Source organism: Portunus trituberculatus, chromosome 17 (assembly GCF_017591435.1).
Source record: "Portunus trituberculatus isolate SZX2019 chromosome 17, ASM1759143v1, whole genome shotgun sequence".
In the NCBI taxonomy this organism is placed as follows: Eukaryota; Metazoa; Arthropoda; class Malacostraca; order Decapoda; family Portunidae; genus Portunus; species Portunus trituberculatus.
The window spans coordinates 28937525-28962524 of NC_059271.1; the positions used below are offsets into that span (position 1 = coordinate 28937525).

General features: G+C 45.4%; 1 protein-coding gene across 2 annotated transcripts in view; it reads left to right on the plus strand.

Annotated features, from left to right (window-relative positions):
• The window catches only part of LOC123505070 (protein O-mannosyl-transferase Tmtc3-like), a 1048098-nt gene that overhangs the window by 959191 nt on the left and 63907 nt on the right, over positions 1–25000 (plus strand). For both annotated transcript variants that reach the window (XM_045256101.1, XM_045256102.1), the window contains 2 exons: positions 8834–9073; positions 24596–24768. In XM_045256101.1, the coding sequence (XP_045112036.1) occupies positions 8834–9073; positions 24596–24768 (413 nt within the window). The remainder of the gene's footprint in view (positions 1–8833; positions 9074–24595; positions 24769–25000) is intronic.

A 25000-nucleotide genomic window follows, 5' to 3' on the forward strand; every position in this document is an offset into this window, starting at 1 on the left:
TGTGTGTGTGTGTCATATATAAGGCGATGAAAGGAAGTATTCGTGTGATACAATACAAAAGAAAAGATTAAATGCGACGATTTTAAGAATGTGCTTTGATCTTTGTGTAAAGGTGCAGTTGGTAATCTTTTTATCTTAATTGTTATACATACAACATAGTTAGCAGGTGTTCTTATGATACACCTGTAATCTCACCTGCAATCTTTCCTCCTCTTCCGCGAGAGAGGAACGAAAAATGAATGGGGCGGGAGGGATGGGTGTGGAGGGCGGGAGGGGTGCGGTTGGCGTTGATGCGTCATTTGCACATGTGTCGTCTTACTTTTCTTTTTCCTTTGTCTCTCTTTGATCTTTTTTTTCTTCTTTTATCCTGGCTTACATCTTTACCTCTTCCTCCTCCCACTCACCTTCCTTACGCCTTCATCATTCCTCTTGGGGAAGCCTTTCCGCGTCCTGGACAAAAGTGAGAGGGATGCGGGCACGGAAAGGGCTTGACGAAGATAGGAAGGAAGGAAGGTGTGAAATGGAATTGAGGGAAAGTCGAGATGAAGGAGTGAAGACCGGGAGGAAGTTAAAGACTGAGCCAAAGGGAGAGGGGACATACATAAGGAGTTAAAGATGATGACACACACACACACACACACACACACACACACACACACACACACACACACACACACACACACACACACACACACACACACACACACACACACACACACACACATTTAGATAGGCTACTAGACAGACAGATAGGCATGTTATTGTTAGAAGGAAGAAGAACGACAGAAATAAAAGCAGACGGACAAGCATATTTATGTAAGATCTAAGAAGAAACTGGGAAGCAGATAATACACATACACAAACCTACGCAGAGTTGACCAGACAGTAATGAGAACAAGTAAAAGGATAAGAACAACCGCCCCCAAAAAACAAAACAAAACAGACAGAAACAGGAAGACACACAGACAAAAAGACATAATAGGTGCAGATGACGCGAAAGAGGAAGAGGAAAAAGACAAGAAGAAACAGGGAATACATAGAACAAGATAACAGATAGACAGCCTTCCGAAAACCTGACATTCACCTCGCCCGCAGCTGCTAACCTCATCCTGGCTATCAGATATCTCGGTCTTATTACATTTCGGCCTCACTCAAGGACATGTCGAGCGTCGCGTCAGACCAGAAACCCGTCACCCACCTGGAAATATCAGATGAGCCGCTCGTGTTGTGTGAGGGAAGGTCTGAGTCGAGGAGAGGAGAGACGGAGAGAAAGAGAAAGAAGAAGAAAGGGAATCGTGGTGCAGGCATGAGGGAAGAGAAATAGATGTGGAAGACACGAAAGAAAGATAAGAGATAGATGGAAGGAGGAAGAGAGAGAGAGAGAGAGAGAGAGAGAGAGAGAGAGAGAGAGAGAGAGAGAGAGAGAGAGAGAGAGATGGAACGAGTAAGGCAGAAGAGAGGAAAAGTGCCCAGTATGAGATTTATTCGTAAACATAATATTTGGCGGGAAGAGATGGATAGAGAGAGAGGGAGAGAGAAGATGGAGGAATGGCTAGAGATAATGGGATTAGGACGGAGAGAAAAAAAAAAAAAAAGCAAGAGAGGATGATGCAACATTATGGAGGCGGGAAGGAGAAAAGGAGGAATCGCCTGCGTAAGGGAAAGAAAGCTGCCTTTGGGAATCTAAAGAGAAGGAAGGCGTTTGCTACAAGCTGCTGGGCGTGGGAATGGCAATGTCGATTTACGAGGAGATGGAAGTGCTTGCCAGATTCATTGTTTTCACAGTAAGAAGGAAGAGGAAAGAGTGTGTGTGTGTGTGTGTGTGTGTGTGTGTGTGTGTTATTGGGAGGGGATATTGATGTTAGAAATGAATGCGAATTAATGGCAGTCTGTCTTCTGTACTATCATTATTATTCTATTCTTACTATTAAAGATTATTCAGTGTAACGTATGACTGGATAAAAATAGGAGCTTGAGGAGAGGCAAGAGGAGGAGGAGGAGGAGGAGGAGGAAAAAGAGGAAGTAAAAGAGAGAAGAAGGAAAAAATATGTAACAGGTGAATGACAAAGAGGAGGAGGGGTGAAGGAGGAGGAGGAAGAGGAGGAGGAGGAGGAGGAGGCAGACGAGGAGGGAGAGTAGGAGGAGAGGAGAGGAGAAGGAGAAAGGGGTAAGAGGAGTAGGGACAGGAGCAGATTGGCACGTCACTGAATAAACTCTGTCCACCTGCACTCTAATCCTCCTCCTCCTCCTCCTCCTCTCTCTTCCTCCTCCTCCTCCTCCTCCTCCTCCTCCTCCTCCTCCTCCTCCTCCTCCTCCTCCTCCTCCTCTTTTCATTCCTCCCTCTCTAACATCTACATAGCCAGTTTTTTTTTTCTTTCCTCCTCTTCTTCCTCCCTCTGCACATGTTTGACAGGCTCCTTCTCTCCTTTCCTCTCCCTCCCTTTCCTTTCTCTTCCCCCTCCGTCCCTCTCCCGCTCTCCCTCCTTTTACCTCATTCACACACAGGTCAAGTTAAACATTCGCTTGCCATTTTGTTCCGTGTTTTCTATTTCTTTATTCGTCTCCATTATGCCTTCCTTCCCCTTAGGGTTCTTCTGCCTCTGGATTGTTTGCATAGGATCATTTCTTACGTCTGTGTGTGTGTGTGTGTGTGTGTGTGTGTGTGTGTGTGTGTGTGTGTGTGTGTGTGTGTGTCGGTGGGTGGGTGGGTGTGTGTGTGCAACTGCGTGTAAGCTTTAGGTTGATGTCTCTATTTCTTAGTGTGTGTGTTTGTGTGTTTGCTTCTATATTTTGTGTGTTACTGTTACTTTTCTTATCTTTTCTCTTTTCTTTACTTGTTTTTCTTTTTTTTATCGTCAATAGTTGGTTGTTGACGCGAGGAAATTGTTGTTAATAATAATAATAATAATAATAATAATAATAATAATAATATACTGTTTATTAATTTGGCAGTGCAACAAAAAAAATTACACTGAAAATGTACAGGGGGACATTAAAACAATGAAATGCTTAACCTAACTATGGATCTAACTTAGCCAAGAATTTACTCATTTATTGTTATTCTATTGTGTGTGTGATTTTTTATCTTCGGCTCTCTCTCTCTCTCTCTCTCTCTCTCTCTCTCTCTCTCTCTCTCTCTCTCTCTCTCTCTCTCTCTCTCTCTCTCTCTCTCTCTCTCTCTCTCTCTCTCTCTCTCTCTCTCTCTCTCTCTCTCTCTCTCTATATATATATATATATATATATATATATATATATATATATATATATATATATATATATATATTGTTTTTTTTCTATTTCACCCTTTTATGGTTCTTCTTCTTCTTCTTCTTCTTCTTCTTCTTCTTCTTCTTCTTCTTCTTCTTCTTCTTCTTCTTCTTCTTCTTCTTCTTCTTCTTCTTCTTCTTCTTCTTCTTCTTCTTCTTCTTCTTCTTCTTCTTCTTCTTCTTCTCCTCCTCCTCCTCCTCCTCCTCCTCCTCCTCCTCCTCCTCCTCCTCCTCCTCCTCCTCCTCCTCCTCCTCCTCCTCCTCCTCCTCCTCCTCCTCCTCCTCCTTTAACCTCTAATTATTCTTCTTTAAATATTCTTATTATTATTTCATTCATCCACATATCTCTATATCCATTCCTTTCTCTATTTGCTCATATATATTCATCACCACCACCACCATCACTACCACTACCACTACCATCACGATCATCATCAGTATTCTACAACTAAACCTATACAACATTTACTACCACCACCACCACCACCATTACCACGACCACCACGACTAGCACAAGCCCTTCGAACATAAATAATGGCACAAACAGTCCAACAACCCTGTGTGCAATGCATGTCACAGTCGCCACACCCAAAACCAGACTGGGGGGCCGAGGCAACAGAAGCGTTACAGTTATTTAAGAATGAGAGGCGGCGGCGACTAAGCTACGAGGTGCCAGCAACAAGGCCAACTAACAGAGCTCTTCTGACTAACACATGAACCTCCATCCGCCCTACATGTCATGGGCGTATCAGCAATGCATAGGGCGCTCCGCTACTTCCCATGAGAGACGATGAGGCAGGGAGGCACGGTGGGGAGTGGAGTGGTATGCGTGGGAGCGAAATGTGAACTGGAGGTGGGAGGGATTAGTTGTTAGGAGGAAAAAGCTTGTGTGGTCTCTCTCTCTCTCTCTCTCTCTCTCTCTCTCTCTCTCTCTCTCTTTCTGGGACATATTCAGACGTGTTTTTCATTTATTCCGCTTCCGTTTTCTTCTCCATTGAAAGAAAAGTACTCAAGTAAAGAGGAAATTTTCGTTTGCATATTTTTCTTTTTACTTTCTCTGTTTTACATTTATATTTCTTCCTACATCATCTCTCTCTCTCTCTCTCTCTCTCTCTCTCTCTCTCTCTCTCTCTCTCTCTCTCTCTCTCTCTCTCTCTCTCTCTCTCTCTCTCTCTCTCTCTCTCTCTCTGATCTTTTCTTTTCTTTCTGCCCCTCTCCTTTTCCTCATTTCTCCTTCACCCTCTCCGTTGCGATACTTCCTTCTCTCTCTCTCTCTCTCTCTCTCTCTCTCTCTCTCTCTCTCTCTCTCTCTCTCTCTCTCTCTCTCTCTCTCTCTCTCTCTCTCTCTCTCTCTCTCTCTCTCTCTCTCTCTCTCTCCCAACTTCTTTCACCATTTTGCAAGACTTTTCACCGTTCAGTTATATATGTACCTCATATGTTCCCTGCTTTGAAGAGTTATGGTAGTGGTGTTTGTTCCTTGCCGCCACTAGCTCCTCCTCCTCCTCCTCCTCCTCCTCCTCCTCCTCCTCCTCCTCCTTTTTTTATATTTTTCTAGTATCCCGTCTCTTCTTCTTGCTCGCTGTGAATGTCCTTTGTCTAATTCCCTTCCCTTTGCTGTCCTGTCCATCTATCACTGTCTGTCTGGTCATTTTTGGGGGTAATTTCCTGCTGCCATGTATCTTTTTCTCTGTCTCCCTCTTCTCTCTCATTCTGTACTCCTCTTTCCTCGTTGTCGTCCGTCGCCTGCACCCTCTGCTATTGCTTCGCACCCTTGTCCGCCTCTTATTCCTTTTCTCTCGTTTTAAAGCCTCATTTTCTCTCTATACCTGAAGTTAATGCGAGTAGTTTGCGGCAATTCTTGGGCAGTTACGTGCGTTGTTTTCGTATCCGTCGGGAAGGGAAGGAGGGAGGAGAAATCGTTTAGTGTGTTTAGTATGCAGAGAAAGCTACTCGTATTGTGTTGGAATTAATCATATCGCGGTGATGCATCTGTGTGTTTCGATTTCCAGTCATCTTAGAATCACGGTGGTGTGTAGAGACGGGGTGAGGGGTGACAGTGGCTGGATCTGTTTGTGTGCTGCTGGTAAAAATAAAAAAAAAAAATACGGTAGTTTCGAGCACACTAGAACTTATAATGGGAAAAGGAAGTCATCATTTCGCCACTTACTAGGCAGCGACATCGAACTTTGGACGCATCAAATAGAAAGACAGACAGACCCTTTCTCACCCACTCAGAACCCATGTCGTGTTTTGCGCTGCAGTGGCGAGGAAAATGAGAGGAGAAAGTTGTTACCCTGTGAAAAGGAGTGCAATAAAGGTAATGGCACGTCTGTATTTAAGAGTGAAAGGGGAGAAATAGATCTTGTTATGCGAATTGTTTGAGATATATGCACCGGATGACAGTCGAAGATAGGTGCACGCTCGCAGGGACGGTGTGTGTGCTATAACCCCGGCTGTGTCTCCTGAGAGAAGGGCGAAAGGGAGGAGGGGCCGGAGGTGGTCAGAAGCTCATTTAAGTCCATCCAGCTTGATTGTTTGCTGTAGGAGGGACCCAGCCCTTGCCTCTGTTGATTTAGCTGCGTGAGGGGAATGAGTTTCAATTTGGTTCCTCTTGTCTGCTGTGCTGCTCGCAGGTGGTGGTAGTGGTGTGGTGTGTTGTGCGGGGAGTGCTGTTGTGCTGTGATGCTGCGAGGTGAGGTGAGGTGAGGTCTGGGAGGGAGGGGTGTAGAAATCGTGATGGGAGCAAGGGAGTGAGGAAGGCTTTAATGTTAGCCAGATAAGGATGAAGCTTGGCGTGTGTGTGACTTTGTGAGGAGGTGAGGGAGTCCAGTGTGAGGTGAGGTAAGGAGCAGAGGAGAGATGATGAGGGGCGTAAGCGTGAGAAACTTAGAATTGTGGTGAATGAGCCAAACGTAATGAGGGATAATGATGATTGAAATGAAGAGGAGAGATGAGGAAAACAGAGTGAGACCTGCTGATGAGAGGAAAAAGTAAATAGGATTGATAATAGTATGAGTTTAGAATGGGAGTGAGTCATGGCAGTGAATTGTGAGTAAAAATGAAGGAAGTAAGAGGAGGCAAGCAAATTTATGAAAACCCCCGAAATAACACAACACAACACTACACATTTGGCGAAACTCACTGGCTAAAGATTTCATTTATATTTCTCTCATGCCTGAATTCACTGCCTCCCCTCGTGTTCCTCTTTCAGCCTCCCTCTTTTACCTGTCCCTTCCCACCCTCCTTCCCTCTGTCGGCTCGCAGTATAATTGACCTCTTCAGCTACCAATCGTCCTGACCTCTGACCTTCAGCTGTCTCGTTAGCTTGACCTGGCCTGCCTGATTCCTTCGTTCCTCTCACTTATGTTTTTCTTTCTTTTTTTTTTTTTTTGTCTCTCTATTCCTTTTATGTCCGAATGTTTGTGTCTTGGTTATTGTATGCATGTACGAGTCTTCCAGCTCCTGCGTCTGTCTTTGTCTTTTATTCCCTCTCTGCCTCAGTGTCTGTGTGTTTGTCTGTCTGTCTCCCTTCGTGTTGTTGTTATGTCTCTCTCTCTCTCTCTCTCTCTCTCTCTCTCTCTCTCTCTCTCTCTCTCTCTCTCTCTCTCTCTCTCTCTCTCTCTCTCTCTCTCTCTCTCTCTCTCTCTCTCTCTCTCTCTCTCTCTCTCTCTCTCTCACACACACACACACACACACACACACACAATCCGAAAGCCTTCATCATGTTTAATTTTATTCAACACTTTTTTTTTCCTCAACGTCAAAGGCATGATGTTAGCAAAGTTAAGTTCCGTCAGACCACATGTGCATTACACGGCGCTGGCTTGGCCTCTGCTTCCTGGAATAGTGCACCACAAGCGGTCAGAGCCAAGCAAAGGCGATGACATGTCTGCCAGAAATGAGAACAGGGATTTCATTTCCTCTCCTAGTACATGCGGTCAGGGAAATTAGTACCGTGTTTCTCAAGATTTCTGGACACACTAAGCTGGAAAGTTCTTGAGGGGTCGTTGTTTCTTGGGAATAAAAAAAAAAAAGGAATGAAGTTAGCTACGTGGTCATCTGTTGCTTCGTTGGTAGTGAAGTCTTTAAATCAATCGCCAAGAACTATTTAGACGCTCGGTTTTGTGATAATATAGTGTAACGAAAGAGAAAATTGACCTTATTTCCTCTTGTTATTACGTCGTTCTGAAAGGCGCAGATAGATATGTAGATAGATAGATATTTATGTATTGGCCACATCCAATTATTACAGTTACAGGACTTGGGAGTCATGGTACATCAATTTTTTTTTCTATAAAAACTTGTAAATGGCTTAAAGCATATTAAAACATGAAACACATAAAACATTAATTTATAGAAACAAATATATGAAACACCTAAAGCAAATCAAGCTATTTCATACATAAATTGTAAAACCATTTTCCCATAAGATATGACAAAACACATCAACCATAATAAAACACATGCGCCACTTAAAACACAATACACAAAGCAAAACATTTTTAATATGCAAAAACTGAACGAAACATATTACATGTAAAGTGTATACAGCACACAACATGATTATAAAAACACATCAAAGCACATAAAGATCACAGAAAACATTAAACAGAATACAAACATACATGATCTTTGAGACATAAAACACATTGTATACAAATAAAACACATCAATATATATATATATATATATATATATATATATATATATATATATATATATATATATATATATATATATATATATATATATATATATATATAGCACATGAAATACACGAAAAAAAAAATAGTACAAACATACATGAGCTATAATACATAAGACACATAGTGCGCGAATAAATCACATCAAACACACATAAAGCACATTAGGCAAAATAGAAACATGTGAACTTTATATAGGACATAAAACATATAGTACCCATTTAAAACACTTCAAACACACACCAAGCACATCACACACATGAGATAAAATATAGCAGTGTAATACATACATAATTAGTTCAGTGTTTCTAAATTGTCAAGGGTTATTGCACATGTTTCATGATTAGAGATGTTATTATCAAATAGATCTTCTAATCTGGTGATGTTATATACGTCTGACGGATATTTCCTGTGATTAGGAAAGCCTCAACCTCTACAGTCTCTCTGTATGTATACCTGACCACAGGGACACAAGGGCTCCTCAACAGGGAGCCGGCGACAGGCCCTCCTGTTCCAGCGGCCAGTCTCCAATGCCAGACTGTGTCCACATGTACGGAAGCGTGTGAAAGATGCACTGGAATTCGTTTATTGCATGTTTCGTTTTATATATTCTATGTACTCTAAAGTATGGATTATTTTCTTTATATACAAGACACTGTGATGAGTTTGAGGCAGTTACAGCACAATGAACTTTTCCAACTAATGACCTGGCGACTCTAGTAACGTCGCGACCTACACGTTTCTAGTCGAGTGTTAGCATTTAGTGATAGGAGAGGCAGTGCTCCCTTGTAACCCAACCTGTGCCATTACCATAACCTTACTGTTGCGGCGCCATAATTAACTGTACTTCCCTTCCTCCTCCAGGTGACGGGCGTGGTGGGTCGAGCCGAGACTCTCTCCTCACTTTTCTTCCTCGGCTCGCTGGTGGCTTACTCCGGCGCCACGGCAAAGCAGGTGCGCGGTGCTCGAGGGGCGCGTGTGGCCACAGACTGGCGTCTCCTGCTGCTGGCGATGCTTCTTGCCACCACGGCCATGCTATGTAAGGAACAAGGCATCACTGTCATCGCCATCTGTGCTGTCTACGAATTGTTCATTGTGCAGAAGGTAAGATATTCACTGTTTTACATCCTTTTTATTGGATGTTTGCATTTTTTCAACCTTTACCTTATAACATATTAGGTGTTTTTCCCCGTATATTGTCAGTCGTCAAGTACTATGTGATTGTAATGGCTATGTTGATGATCATGGTGGTGTTGGTGGTGGTGGTGGTGGTGACTGTGCGATGTGGTGGACATAGAAACAAGCGAGGACAAATATTTACCTCCGCGTCACTGGGAACCTCTGGCGGTGGTCTCGCTGGGCTTCTGTGTGTGCCCGGGGAGGCTTCGCGTCGCCTTGTTTACTTGCAGTTAGTAATCATTGGGTTTATTTGTCTTAAAGTAGGTATTACGCAACACACAGTAAGCCCTTGTCGCGTGATACAGCGTAACGCATTTCTCTTTCTCCATTGAGTTCAAAATAAACTTGAAGTTTTAAACAATGGATATTTCTTTGTGATGATGTGTGTCAGAGCGTGGATAAAATAGTTTTCAAGGCAGCAAATACTACATAGTTTACAGACGCCATACGCCTTTCTTGAAGGAGCTCATCTTGAGGAAAGGAAAAACCAGATGAAGGTTGTCTGTTGTAGAGTTTACTGGTCAGGACCATAAAGGGGGAAGGAATGGTGAACTCTTGCGTGGTCAGCAACATATGTCCATCGGGGCGCGGAACAGCAGGCTTCACAAGATGCTGTGGGAATACCAAATTTCTCCCACCATGAGCCGCCTTCGGGCATCTGTCCAGCCTATGTATTTATGAAAAAAAGAAAAAAAAAGGACGGGGGAAATATGCAGAGGAGGACTCATGGATGGACGCCAGCTGCGGTCTTAAAGAACTGCCTGCCCAAGCGTAGACCTTCCCAGTATTTGGTAAAGACCTTCAAATTTAAACTCGTACTCATCGGACAGTGACGACATCTTTGGAAAGCAACGGTAAACGACCCGTCTGGTAGAGGCACAAGAGAACGGAGCAACTGGTCCATCACCCTTCTTAGGCTTCACGGCTTCTTGCGATACGTGTTTCGTGAAGTGTGAGATATTCACTGTACATCACTCATTCATTGGCAACAGCCTGGTGGCCGCGAGACAAACGCGTGTTCATGTTTTAGTGAAATACTTGGTGCTTGTCCAGATATCATAATTTGGAAAGAAAAATACGTAGTGCTAAATACGCTTGTCAATAATTAATATCATACGGTAAGCTCTTCTTCCTGGCTCAGCATATCAAACTGCATCTCTACCACATTAACATTCATAAGTTATTATTCAAAAGTATTATTCATAAGTATATTGTTGATAATTATATTGTTCTCTTGCGTCCTGTGAACTAATTGGCATCAGGAATATCGCACTCTACGCCAGAATTGCAGCTTCCGGACGAACACACGGACCAGGACCACGACCAGCAGCACCAGCACCACCACCACCTCCACCAGCACTTATAATTGTGGTATAGAAGTAATAATTGCCCTCATAGCAGCCATAACATCAGTGGCAGGAAGATGAAACTCACTTTAGAAAGGCTGAGAATCAGAATACAGTGTTTCCGCCCTTCACTCCATTCGTCCCAGTGTTACGGAAACAACATCAGAGGAAGAACTCGTATGTGTTAACCCTTCGAACTCAAACGCAAACAGTTAGTATAAGGAACCATTCAAACGAGAAAGAGGGAGGGAAAAAAACGAAAAAAGAAAAACAAGACAAAACATAACAATTCCAATAGAAGAAAGCAGCAAAATGAAAACAAGTATCTCGTTTGAAGAATCATTTTCCACTGATTTTCAAAACAGGACAAACTCTGAGCGCGTCTGTCTGTCTTTCAAGTTCAAGAGACAGAAGCAAATTCTTTACGGCCCACCACAGATTCCTTTCATCTCGTGGGGAGTTTGTTTGTCCTGGAATCATATAATTACTGGAAATGTTTACACGAAAGAGAAGAGGGAGACAGGCAGGTAGAGAAGGAAATAAAAAGGGAGGGAGTCTGAGTGAAGAGAGAGAGAGTGTGTGTGTGTGTGTGTGTGTGAGAGAGAGAGAAGATCCCGGAAAACCATGGAGTTCATTGGAGATAAAAGAGAGAGAAAGGAGAGAAGGGTACTGGATAAGAAAGAGAAACCCGGAGAAAAGTATACTGACGAAAGAGAAAAGCGAAGGGAAGAAATGAGGTGAATGGAAGGGAAGGAAGGATGTGTGCTCAGAGAGAGAGAGAGAGAGAGAGAGAGAGAGAGAGAGAGAGAAGAAAAGTGAAAAAAAAGTACTGAAAAAGAAAGAGGGGGAACTGATGAAAAAGAACAAATTAAAAGGGAGAGGGAGAAATTGTTGGAAATAAGAAAAAGACGGAAACACCCGAGAGAGAGAGAGAGAGAGAGAGAGAGAGAGAGAGAGAGAGAGAGAGAGAGAGAGAGGGTAGCGTGTGGCGGGGTGTTGCAGTCTCTCAGTACCTTGTTTGATAATGAACACTGATACAACATCTTCAGAAAGGTACGTAACTGATGGTGTTTTCTCTCCCCACCGCGCAGAGGAGGAGGAGGAGGAGGAGGAGGGAGGCGGCGGTGCTTCTCCAGGGCTGGCTACTGAATATAAAGGGGAAATTTAAAAGAAAGAGAAAGCACACACACACACACACACACACACACACACACACACACACACACACACACACACACACACACACACACACACACACACACACACACACACTAAGAAAAATCAGTGGTTAATTAAAATCCAGCCAATAATGCCGTCTTGTTTACGTGTGCTGTGATTCTCTCTCTCTCTCTCTCTCTCTCTCTCTCTCTCTCTCTCTCTCTCTCTCTCTCTCTCTCTCTCTCTCTCTCTCTCTCCACCAATAAATTGACCCGATATAAGAGAATCTCCAGTTGGGAATCCTGCGGGAGTGATAAATTAAAGGAAGCAGCCGCCCGTACGACGCTGGGCAAACAACCACCCACCGCCCACTGATCCCGCTGCCCGCCGCCGCCCCGCCCATCGCCCGCCGCCCACCGCTTGTCACATCATGACGAATTTTTTATTATACACTCTCGGCCATTCTCACTCCTGCTGTCACTCCTCACTTTTCAGTCCACTTCTACCGTCATCCTTTGTCTGTAAGTGAAGATATATTGAATTAGGCGTGGGAGAGAGAGAGAGAGAGAGAGAGAGAGAGAGAGAGAGAGAGAGACTCCCCTCTCCTCCCCTTCCCTTTCCAGCGGAGATAAAGCTGGAACGAGCAGAGGCAGGCTTAGTCCCTGGCTGTCATTAGAACAGATTATGCAAATTCACGGAAATGGATGGGCTTTCACTGCCCTGCCAAGCTTCCTCCCTGTACTCCTCCGCCAGTGCCTCTTCCCTCACCTTCCTTCCTTCCTTCCTTCCTTCTATTGGCTTTGTTATCATCTTGTAATATTTTTTTTCTTCCTCCACTTTCAAACTCGTCTTCTCTGCAGTCACTTTTTTTTTTTTTTCCTCCAGTTTTGTTGGTCGTGTTCTCTTTCTCCTTATCGCTTTCCGTCACATCTGTCATTCTTTGCAAGCACAAACTCTCTCTCTCTCTCTCTCTCTCTCTCTCTCTCTCTCTCTCTCTCTCTCTCTCTCTCTCTCTCTCTCTCTCTCTCTCTCTCTCTCTCTCTCTCTCTCTCTCTCTCTCTCTCTCTCTCTCTCTCTCTCTCCAAGGAAAAGGAAGCCATCTCCATGTGTATGTTTGCTTCACTTGGTATTTTTACCTCCCACCCGGAAGTGACCGAACAGACATGTCGTTACCAGACCACAAGACACCTGGAGGAGGAGGAGGAGGAGGAGGAGGAGGAGGAGGAGGAAGAAGAGGAAGAAGAAGAAGAAAAGAAAAGAAGAAGAAGGAGGAGGAGGAGGATAGAGGTCAAAGAGGGAGAGGACAAGAGGCCATATATCATTGTTCTACGTTTGTTTCTCCATCCCACAATCTATTATTCTTGCTCTTGCCAGCTTCCCTTTCTGTTTCTCCTCTCGTGTTTCCTCATGGTTCCTTTTCTCTATTCTCTTTCCCTCCGTTCCTTTCTCCCTCCGTGTTGATTTCCTTTCCCTTGATCTCTCTCTCTCTCTCTCTCTCTCTCTCTCTCTCTCTCTCTCTCTCTCTCTCTCTCTCTCTCTCTCTCTCTCTCTCTCTCTCTCTCTCTCTCTCTCTCTCTCTCTTCTGTGTCTTCTTAACTTTACGCACTCTTTCAGGATCTTCCCTTCTAGCTTTCTGCTCCTTGTCAGGCTCTCTCTCTCTCTCTCTCTCTCTCTCTCTCTCTCTCTCTCTCTCTCTCTCTCTCTCTCTCTCTTGCTCTTGCTCTTGCTCACTTCGCTTTCTTGTGGCTCGGAACGAATTTTTGGACCATTGAACACCAGGGACAGAAAGAGACGTTTGACCGGAACTTTACAAGCGCTCTCTCTCTCTCTCTCTCTCTCTCTCTCTCTCTCTCTCTCTCTCTCTCTCTCTCTCTCTCTCTCTCTCTCTCTCGCTGGATTATTGGCCACCGCTTGGGAAAGTTTGGTCTATTCTCCCTCCTGGCGTTCGCTTCAGTTGTCTCGCGAATCAAGTCGTGTTCTATCAGTGACGTGAAAGGACAGAGATGTTTTAATGACATGAAAACAGGTAGAGGACATGACAGCCTCGGACACACACAAACATACTGTACACTCACACGCAGACATACACTCACACTCACATGCACACTGACGCACGCAGGCTAGACGAAGAGTAACGAAAAACGCAAGTATACATACGAAAAGGAGAATGGTTATCTGCCTTTACGTATGTCCTAATAACGTCAGTGAGTTGTTTCCTCTCTTCCCTCTATTACTCCTTCCCTCCATAACATTTGACTTCCTTTTCTCTCTCTTCTCTCTCTCTCTCTCTCTCTCTCTCTCTCTCTCTCTCTCTCTCTCTCTCTCTGGCTCCCTTCTCCTCATGCCATTTTCTCCTTTTCTTCCGCTGCTCCCCACTCTTTAAGCCCCTCGGAAAAGTCGCCAAAATACTTAGTCTCGACCCCCGCTTCGAAACTTTGTGCAAAATCGAGGAATCCATGAAGTGTTTCCTCCTTTAGCCAGCCAAACGTCTTCCTCCTCTCTCTCTCTCTCTCTCTCCTTTCTCCTTTCTCCCTTCCTTCCTTTCCTTGCTTGTTTCTTCTTCAGTTTCCCCTCCGTACACCCTTAGCTCCTTCCTGCCTTTCTTCCTTCTTCCCTTTGTTCTCCATCTCTCTCTGTGTCTGTGTGTGTGTGTCCGGTTTACGCTTCTCCCTTTTAGGTTCTTTCATCCTCTGAGCGGCTATGGGAGTCTATTCCTCGTGGGACACTGCGCCGAGCCTCTGTTTGGGGCAGTGGGCGTGAATTATTTGCGTGGCTGGGTCGAGCTCCGCCACTTCCCGGTGAATGTGGCTGCTGGCGGGTTTGGGTTTTCGACTGTTTTGGTATACCTGATTTCATTTCACGCTTTGCTTTTTTTTTTTTTTTTTTTTTTTGTGGGAAGGGAATCCGCTCCTCTCATCTTACTGGCGTGTTGTCCTTTATGTTGTTGTTCCAGTATCTCTCTCTCTCTCTCTCTCTCTCTCTCTCTCTCTCTCTCTCTCTCTCTCTCTCTCTCTCTCTCTCTCTCTCTCTCTCTCTCTCTCTCTCTCTCTCTCTCTCTCTCTCTCTCTTGACCTCTTCTCGTCGCTGTCCAGATGCTCGTTCTTCCCGTACATTTACTGTTATATATATATATATATATATATATATATATATATATATATATATATATATATATATATATATATATATATATATATATATATATATATATATATATATATATATATAGTTTAAGGTTGCTTATTTTGCAGTCGCCAGTCTTGCTTCCTTTGATGTGATTTACTGCTCTTTTTTTTCTCTCTTTTTGTATTTGTTTATTTTTGTTATTATTATTTATTTTTATTTTTTCCCTCCCTCGGCTATTCCTGTGATGTTTCCATGTCCTTGGCTTTCCTCCTTGACGTCCGTTTCCCTTCCTCCTTTTCTCCTTTTCTCTCTCTCTCATTATTTCTTCACTTCTACGCTGATTCCCCGAGGGTTCGCTCCCTTGCTTTGTCCTCCCTCTTGTTTACTACGGGTGGAGAGAGACTCGGCCGGGAGAAGAAGGCGTGGGAGAGGGAACTAAAATAAAGATCCGGACTGGCCGAGGGTCTTTACCAAGATTGCGGTGAGGGTCGTGGCTGCTCAACTCACTCACCCCATGGACTGGTTGACTCAATGAATGTCTGAGTGAGGGTGAGTGCCTGGCCTTGTGTGACTGCGGGTGGATAACTGTGTGGGTGAGTTAGAGTGCGATTGAGCGAATCCTCTGTGTGTTTGGGTAAAGGCATGCAGGTGGATGGATGGCGGGCCGCTGGTTAATGGATGCCGAGCTGACTTGATGGTTCTTGGTCGAGTGGATGACCGACAGGGAGGCAAGTGGAGTGAGGACTTTGTGACTGGCGGAGGTGAGTGACTGAGTGAGTGGTGGCGGTGAGTTGGTGAGCGATTGACTGGGTGTTTGTTGGGGGGAGTGACTGACCTACCTGGTGTGTGTGTTTGGAGGCGAGGAGAGGCCTCTTGACGGGGGAGAGAGCCCTAGACGTGGGTGAGGAGCCTCTTGAGACAGGAACAACATAAGTGCGTGTTGTCATTACCGTACCTCGCTCGGCCGCACCAAGGCATGTTTTTGTTCGTGCGGGGCCGCCCTTAGCCTTCGTCAGAGCCCATCCTATGTATTTTTTCCCTCGTCGGGTTGTTGGGGCGTTGGGGTTTGGGAGCGTCTCAAGGTTGTGCGGCGCCAAGATGATTTAGGAGACTCCGGGATCGAGGGAGGGAGGAGAGGAGTCGAGGGTGAGGGTTGGTGGTGCGTACATGTATGTCTGGAGGAGGAGGGCGTCTTTCCTTGCCTGGTGGTGGAGGGAGGAGCACCATCTGGTTACTGCAAAGCCCCCACCACACACAGCTACCAATATCCACCTTATTGACTATCACCATCCTAACCACTACCAGCTCTTACTTTTCCAGTCGTTACCTGTACCACTACCAACCACCAGTCACCACTACCAACACTGCTACCCTTAATTATCACAGCTTACTATGTTAACCACCATTACCATCTACCACCAACTCTACCACCCTTCACTTCTCCATGATTCCTCAGCGTCTTTTTTCCACGCACCATCAATGCAGCAATACATCACTTTGTCATCACTCAAGCCTTTACCTTCCTCTCCTCCTCTCCACCTCTTCCCTTCACCTCGTCTTTCTCCTCGCGCTCATCTTTTCGATCATCCCTTTGCTGTTGTGTATCCTCCTCTCCTTCACTTCGCCCAGTATTGCATTTCCATTCTCATTCTCCTCTCACCACCACCACCACCACCACCACCACCACCACCACCTCATCTTCTCTTCCTCCTTTCGTCGTGCAATCCTCATATCCTTTTCCCCTCTCCGCCTCTCCGCTCTGGCCTCTCTTGCTTCTCATCTCCCTGCCCTCCATGATAGGTCAGGCCGGACTGCTGACTTGTATATGGCAGTGCATTGTTTTGCCTCGCCGCCCTCTGTAGCTCCTCAGGTCGCGTTGGGATCCTTGCATTCTGCCGCGGAAATTCCAGGACTGCCCCGGTTTAAGTGGCGGAGCCTCAGGTGTGCACGGCCAGGTGGTGCAGGTGTGTTGTATGTGGCGCGCTGGTGATATTGCACATTACTCGTCAAGTGTAGGAAGGTGTGGTTGTTGCATTCCTTCCTTCAGCTGTAACACTTGTCTCTTTATGTCAGTGTGTGTGTGTGTGTGTGTGTGTGTGTGTGTGTGTGTGTGTGTGTGTGTGTGTGTGTGTGTGTGTATGGTTTGTATGTGTGTAGGTTTGGCATGTCCGGGGAGGGTTTTTAATTTGTGTGCATATGATGTAGGAATGTATATGCATGCTGTTGTGCTTTGAATTTCTGTGTGAGGGAAATCGTATGTGTACAGATGTGTGTGTGTGTGTGTGTGTGTGTGTGTGTGTGTGTGTGTGTGTGTGTGTGTGTGTGTGTGTGTGGGCGGGCGGGCGTGTGTCATTCTGTTCACTTGTAAGCCGCAGCAATTTCGCGCCTCAAAAAAACACATTTATGTTATTCCAATTTTGTCCCTGGAATCAACACACTAATCACTCTGACTGAGGCGCTGACGAACCAAAGACTGAGAGCAACACCTGACGCTTATCACGGTCAGGCGGACACCGGCAAGGGCACAGGAGGAACACCTATGCTTCAGTGCCACATGACTGTGTGTGTGTGTGTGTGTGTGTGTGTGTGTGTGTGTGTGTGTGTGTGTGTGTGTGTGTGTGCGTACCTGCTAGCGCGTGTGTGTGGACGCTTGCCATCCAGCCGGGTGTCGTGGGGACGGTGGTGAGGCACGAGACAGAAGTTAAATGTGTGTTGTTTGTTTAATCGCTTTTCGTGGTGCGGGGGCTGTGATGTTCCGGGGGTCGGGATGGAGGTGGGGGATGGAGGCCGCCACACCCGCACTGTCGGGTTGGAGGGAAAGTGGGGTGGGGAGGGCTGGGACCCGGCGAGGACGGACAGGAGGCGTCTCTGTTGTGGGTTAAATGTTTATTCGGACGAATATGGACGATGCAGATGGACTTGTTGTCAGATTTACTGGTAGAATTATTATGTATATGAAACAGAGTATCTAGAGGGAATTTTATATTTATTTTTGTAACCTTCCTCCTCCTCCTTCTCCTTCTCCTTCTCCTTCTCCTTCTCCTTCTCCTCCTCCTCCTCCTCCTCCTCCTCCTCCTCCTCCTCCTCCTCCTCCTCCTCCTCCTCCTCCTCCTCCTCTCATGTTTGCCTTGTATACTAACTGTGAAAGCTTGTAACAATATAAAATAACTTAAAATTTATACAACGCAACGGGAACTTGCACTTGTTTTCCTGCTGCCGCCTTCATTCTCTTTCTTCCTTATCACCGTCATAATTATCATTTTCCCCCATCACCATCATCACCACCATCACAAAAACAAGCACCACGGTCAACACCCGCGGGGAGAACATCACCAAGACACCAGCGGCTTCATAACTACAACAATATTACCCAAAACAGACCACTCTCTCGCACACCGGCGGGCAGCAGTCAGCCAGATAGTAACCTCAGGTCTCCACCACGGCCCTCGACACCAGGTAATGCCGCACACCTGGCCGGGGACAGAGGCGTAGGAGGGACGTGTGCTGCTCCCCCGTACCTTGATTGCGTGGGGATTACCTGTATAGTGGTGTCATTACGACTTTAATGAGGGCCGGCTGGTGCCCCCTCCTGTACCATAAGATGTTTTAATGACGGACAAGAGCGGCATAGATGAGTCCAGCGTCCCTCGGGAGCTGCGTGTTGTTGTTGCGACGGCGGAGGGGAGGGAAGGACTAACGTGCAAAAGTCATCCTTTCTTCAGGATATATCACGGTTCACGGAAGAAAGCAAGAGGAATGCTAAAACGTAAGCCTCGCCTATCCAGAGAGAGAGAGAGAGAGAGAGAGAGAGAGAGAGAGAGAGAGAGAGAGAGAGGCCGAAAAAGTCAGAGAAACGGAGGAGGGAGAAGGGAAGAGCAGGCCAGGCGGCAGGGACGGCACGGTCTCCGGAGGCAGCTTCAAAAAGGAGCTTTGTAGTGAGGGTTTTTAATTAATGTGAGGGTGGATCTCCTTCCTCCCTCCTCCTCCTCCTCCTCCTCCTCCTCCTCCTCCTCCTCCTCCTCCTCCTCCTCCTCCTCCTCCTCCTCCTTCTGCCGATCCTTCTCATCCTTCAAGAGCCCCCGACCGCCCCCCTCCCTTTTTTTCTCTCTCCTCCAAGCGCTTAATTTATCTTCGAATCTTTCCCACTCTTTCATCATCATCGTATCCCGGCCATCATTCACTCATTTCATCATCTAAGTCCTCTTTCATATCATAATCTCCCTCCTCCTTCACCACCACCACCACCACCACCACCACCACCACCACCACCACTACCACTACTGCCGCTACCACAACCACCACCAGCTGTTCCTCCTCCTCCTCCTCCTCCTCCTCCTCCCTTAGACCGTCAACTACCCTAACCCCCACATTCAGTTTTCTTGTTGCGGCGTGAAATTAAAATTGCATTCGTTCACTTGCACCCCACAGGACCGACATCCATTGTGAACTGCCCTAATAAAACGCGGGACGCAACAAAGAAGCGGAGGACTCGCGCTATTGCTTAAATGCCACCGCGAAAATAGCATATTACTCAAATTTGAACTTGGCGTGTCGATTCAGTTTGCAGGAGAGGGTATGCTGTGTGTGTGTGTGTGAGAGAGAGAGAGAGAGAGAGAGAGAGAGAGAGAGAGAGAGAGAGAGGCGCGTCGTGGAGTGTGTGCAAAAGGTGGAAGAGAGAATAAGAGATCTGGATGCGAGTTGATCGAAATGTGTGTGAGAGGGAGAAGAAGAATGGGATCGTGTCAAGTGTTGGGGGATGAACGATGAATGAGAGAGAGAGAGAGAGAGAGAGAGAGAGAGAGTTTCCTTTTTCTCTATTCATTTAAGTAAAAACAGGACAGTAACATGAATTACCATAATGTTAACCCTTTCAGTAATGGGACGCATTTTTAACCTTGAGTTTTGGGTGTGATTAGACCATTTTGTTTACATTAGGAAGAAGATTAATTAATGGCCACAGTCCTCACTATTTTAATCCCCACACAAGTTTCTAAAGCTGTATAAAATCACCAAATAATAAGCACACTGCATATGAAAACGCGTCATTATACTGAAGTGGTTAATGGATTTTGTAGTACATGGAAAGCCACGCAGCATCACCACTCGCTTCTCGTCAACATGAGGAGGTATTACATTATCCCGGAGTAAAACAAATAAATGAACAAGAAACAATGCCAACCTGAGGCCACAGTGCGCTGCGTGAGAGGAAGAGAAATGCGGAAGAATTAAATTAAAGGAAGGAAATGTTTTAACGCCTCCATTTCCACAGTTACGAAGAAAAATCGAGGCAGTAAAAGCCGCAGCTGAAAATGGGAGAAATAAAGACAGGAAAAATAACTTTAGACTAGAAGTAATTGATTGATTCTTTGACATAGAAAGGTGGAAAGTTGAGTAGGTATGTGAGTGTGATGTGAGAAAGAGAGTAGGAGACGGGAAAGGCGAGGGTGGTGGCACCGGGAGAGAATCAAATGTCAGGTTGTGTGGGTGAAAGAAGGAAAGTGGGAAAAGGGGGAAGTAAATGACGAAGAGGGTGAAGGAAAGATGAAGGAATAATATTTGTGATCAGCGGAGTGAGGAGGGTCGCGGTGAAGGACCAGGTAGCGTAGAGAGAGATAGAGAGAGAGAGAGAGAGAGAGAGAGAGAGAGAGAGAGAGAGAGAGAGAGAGAGAGAGAGAGATGGAAGAAAAATAAGACCTGAGTGGTGAAAGAAAATGAAGCTAGAAAAACATTGAAAACAACAATGGATTTCAGTGTTTTGGAGTAAAGATTGGAAAGAGGGAAGGAGAAAGAAGGATGAAGAGCAGTGACCAGAGGACGGAGGGAAGGAAGAGGAGTAAGAATAAGAAGTGAGGAATCAGCGGCTGAGTCTTGCGTCCCCCACATCTGTCGTACCACACTTGTCGTCACATATCTGTCGCCGCCCACACCTGCAGCTGCTCGGAGCCGTGAAGCAGAGGAGCATTTGGTACACAACCCATCGCGTTCATCCATGTGTTAGGAGCATAAAGTAGAAAAGAGGATTGCGTCGTGGCGGATGGCGGGCGGGAGGTGATGGTTGGTGGTGGCGCTGGTGTGGGTTGGTGGGTGGGAAGAGGCGTGGTGTGGCTGAAGGGAAAAGGTTCAAGTAATGAGATTCTTTTTTATATAGAATTAGCTATTTCTTTTATTTCATTGTCTTTCTAATTCCGAGGAATGGATCAGAGACATTATAAAGATGAACATAAGAAAATAAATGTTGATAAATTTTGTTGAAGACAATACTAATTAGTAATGTCACACTACTACTGGTCCAGCAGCTGCAACTGTTCCTGCTAATGATAATGATAATAGTAATATTAATGATAATAATAATAATAATGATAATAATAATAATAATAATAATAATGAAAATGAAAATAATGATAGTGATATTAGCATTACCACCACTACAAAAAAGAACAAAGAAAATGAAAATAAAAAAAAAACAGTCGGTGGAAATGAACGTAAACTGAAGGGAGAGAGAGAGAGAGAGAGAGAGAGAGAGAGAGAGAGAGAGAGAGAGAGAGAGAACTATAACAAGGAAAATATCACGAATAAATACTGGAATATTACAAGACAAGATGATCAGAATCGAGTCATGAATATATGTGAGTGTAAAAGTACGAGGCATAAGTAATACAATTAACGTGCGTGCATCCAGAAATAACTACCAATGACGTCTCGATGGGAACACGGAGGAAGATCGAGGGGGCGTGGGCAGGGAGGTGCTTGACCCACTCACACCCACGCCTCGCACACACCAAATGGATCTGTGCCCATCACATATTTTGTCTACAGCCTCCATATACTGTTCGAAATTATGAGCAGAGAGCAATTAAATTAAGAAAAAGAGGAACGTTGTGAGCGTGTAAAGTAGAGACCACGTTAACCAAAGCACCAGTACGATTCTTAAAGTGATGATTACACGCTATTTACTACTGCCAGATAAGCATAATCCTATTTTGGGTTAACGAAACCATTAAGTAAAGTTGCCAGTCCACAAGAAACTTTATTTGTCACTCTCTGTGGCTAATTCAAAGCGCCACCTTGAATGAGAAGTCAGTTTATAAAGAAGCGAGAAATGATTATGGTTACACAGTCCTGTTTAGGTGTGACGTTAAGCAACCGTCACCTTCCTAAGCCCAACATTATATTACTGGGGTTGAAATTTGCCCCTTCAGGAAGGTCTCACTGGTGGGATTGAGCGGCACGAGAACCTTAAGTGGTCATAGTATTTTTCTGTTGGGGACTAGATAGGGTGGTGGTGGTGGTGGTGGTAGTGGTGGGGGCTTCCGATAAATCCGCCGCTTGGGACAGGTGTGGAGTCTTGAGCATAAACAGTAAACAAATAGACAAAAGCCAGCACGAGGCCAGCCGCTCAAAGAGGCCGTGGCGGGACAAATTTATGACGCCGATTAACGTCTGCGTCAGAAGCACCGAGAACGTACGTCGCCGAACATGACAGACGGACAACTCGACAATAATTGCAACATGCCACCGACGCACTTTATTGCACTCATAAGAAGTTTTGCGAGGCAGATAGTGAGGGGCAGCGACCACAGCAACACACACACACACAAAGAGAGAGAGAGAGAGAGAGAGAGAGAGAGAGAGAGAGAGAGAGAGAGAGAATTATATTGAAGGCTCATTCATGGCTTCGCTAAGGTTTTAGAAAATGCATTGAGGAAAAAGAGCATTTTACACTCCCTCAAATTAATTACGGGCCTTTCTCACATTACCACATAACTCATAACGGGAAGTGTGCGCGCGCAAGGGAGCTCGGACGGCCTGAGTGGTTTGGCCTTTGTGTTATTATTATTATTATAGTAGTAGTAGTAGTAGTAGTAGTAGTAGTAGTAGTAGTAGTAGCTGTAGTAGTAGTAGTATTTTCTTGCCTATTAGTGCAGATATCGACGTGTTTCTTGCCATGATATAACTCGAAATATTTATGTTGCCCGGTATAGGTCAGTGTATTTTCTTACTTAATATGCTGGAGATGGTCGTGTTTTCTTACCTAACGTCTGAGGAAATAAGAGATAACTAAGTGTGTATTTAGCGAGGGTCCCCAGAGAGGCAGGCGTCTGGGAAGGCACAGCGGCCCAATGAATAATGGAAGACTGATAATGATGATCAGTCGCCCGGCACAAACAGGGTTCAGCTGATTAATTTTAGGTACTGGCTGGCTGAGAAATTTATCCTGAGTGAATATAAATAGAATGTGTGTGTGTGTGTGTGTGTGTGTGTGTGTGTGTGTGTGTGTGTGTGTGTGTGTGTGTGTGTGTGTGTGTGTGTGTGTGTTAATATTTGAAGGGTGCTGTTAGTGATGATGTGGCAAATCTCATTAGTTTTATTATTACGTACATGCATTAACGATTAGAAAAAAATGCATCTAGCTCTTGTGTGTGTGTGTGTGTGTGTGTGTGTGTGTGTGTGTGTGTGTGTGTGTGTGTGTGTGTGTGTGTGGTCATGCAGTTTCTAAACACCTAAACAAAAATTAAAGCTACAAATTCCAGAAGCTGTTTTGACTCAAGGAATAATTGTCTTGAATGTGTTTATACGGCGTTTGGTGAAGGCTTGTCTGAAGATTACCTACTTAAATCCCATGAGTCTTTAGATTAGCAGCTAGTGGTGGGAAGGAAAGCAGGTAGGTAGGCAGGTGGATAGAGAAGTGGCTAGTGTCTTGGAACCCTCTCGACAAGGACCTCTACCTACCTACCTACCTACCTGCCTGCCTGCCTGCCTACCTCCACCTCTCGCCCCTTTCCTAAAACGTCGCTGAATGTCTTTGAATTACGACAGACAGAAAGTGTGACGGTGTGTCTAATAAAGTGCACCGGACACCGAGGCCCTCCTGGTGCGAGTGCAGAATGAATCAAGAGAGGGAGGGTTGAGTTGAGGTCTGGTGGTGCAACAGTCCTGCTGAATAAGAAGGAAGGGGGAGGGGGAGGCGAGAGGGAGGGAATGTGGGATGTATTTCAAGCCTGTGTTTTGGAGAAGGCTATTTAAAAGGTGGAAGTGTGTGTGTGTGTGTGTGTGTGTGTGTGTGTGTGTGTGTGTGTGTGTGTGTGTGTGTGTGTGTGTGTTAAGGGTGCTTAAGAGTTAACGGGTTGTGTCTTTGTCAGGGACACGATTTGTAGGGTTATTTAGTGTGGTTGAGATGATATTTTAGAGAGAGAGAGAGAGAGACATACATATAGGCAGAGACGCACACAAATCGAGAGATCGTGGGAGGTTAATCCAGTTAGTGTATTTATTATGCATACCTCGTGGCAGGATGCTCAACTAAATATGAATTGTGTGTGATTTTTCATCTTTCATTTACTGCTTGGGTGGGTCGGTTCGTCCAGAGCAGCGGCTGGGAACATGAGCAGGGGACAGACGAGCTGTAAATTCAGCGTGGAAGTAGGCAAAGGTTAGCTAGAATTAGGTGTGACTTATCAGCTCAATTTAATTTGACGTTGGAGCTGTGGGAGTGGCCCGCCCTACTCTTACTACTGTTGTGATGGTGTTTCTGGCGCTTCAGAGAGAGAGAGAGAGAGAGAGAGAGAGAGAGAGAGCTTCGCCATCATCATACAAGGAAAAAGTCATCACATCAGCTGACAAATTAGTGCTTTTTAAAAGGGAATATATCTCGTTAAAACTTGTATATGTTTAGACAACATTTTAAGAGAGATATAAATATTAACTGTAATTTTTTATGTCCCTATGTACGCATTTCATACTTTACCTAATGATGTGCTCTGGAATAAAGTAGTGCTGTACCATCACTGACGCACGATGCTTTGTCTGGCTGTTACAGGTGCGCGGGTGGGAACTGGTGCAGTTCGGAGAGGGCGTGGTGTCCGGTAAAGGATCGGTGCCTCCCTGGCTGGCGGACATGGCACCACGGGTGTTCGTGCTGGTGGCCACCACCCTGGGACTCATGCTGGCCAGGGTGCACGTCATGGGCGCCCAGCTGCCGGTCTTCACCAGGTAAGTCGCCCCTCCTCTACCTCGTCTTGTTCGCTAATGGTGCACTCCCTCACCTGCCAGCCACTCCCTCCCTCCCTCCCTCCCTCCCTCCCTCCCTCCCTCCCTCCCTTCACCAGGATTGCAGTCAGCCACTACTGTCCTCGTCCTGCTCCTCCACTCGACTGTCCTTTCATTTATTTCCCAGTGATGGTTTTTCCAAGGGCTTTTTTTTCTCTGGTATGTCGGAGTTTTT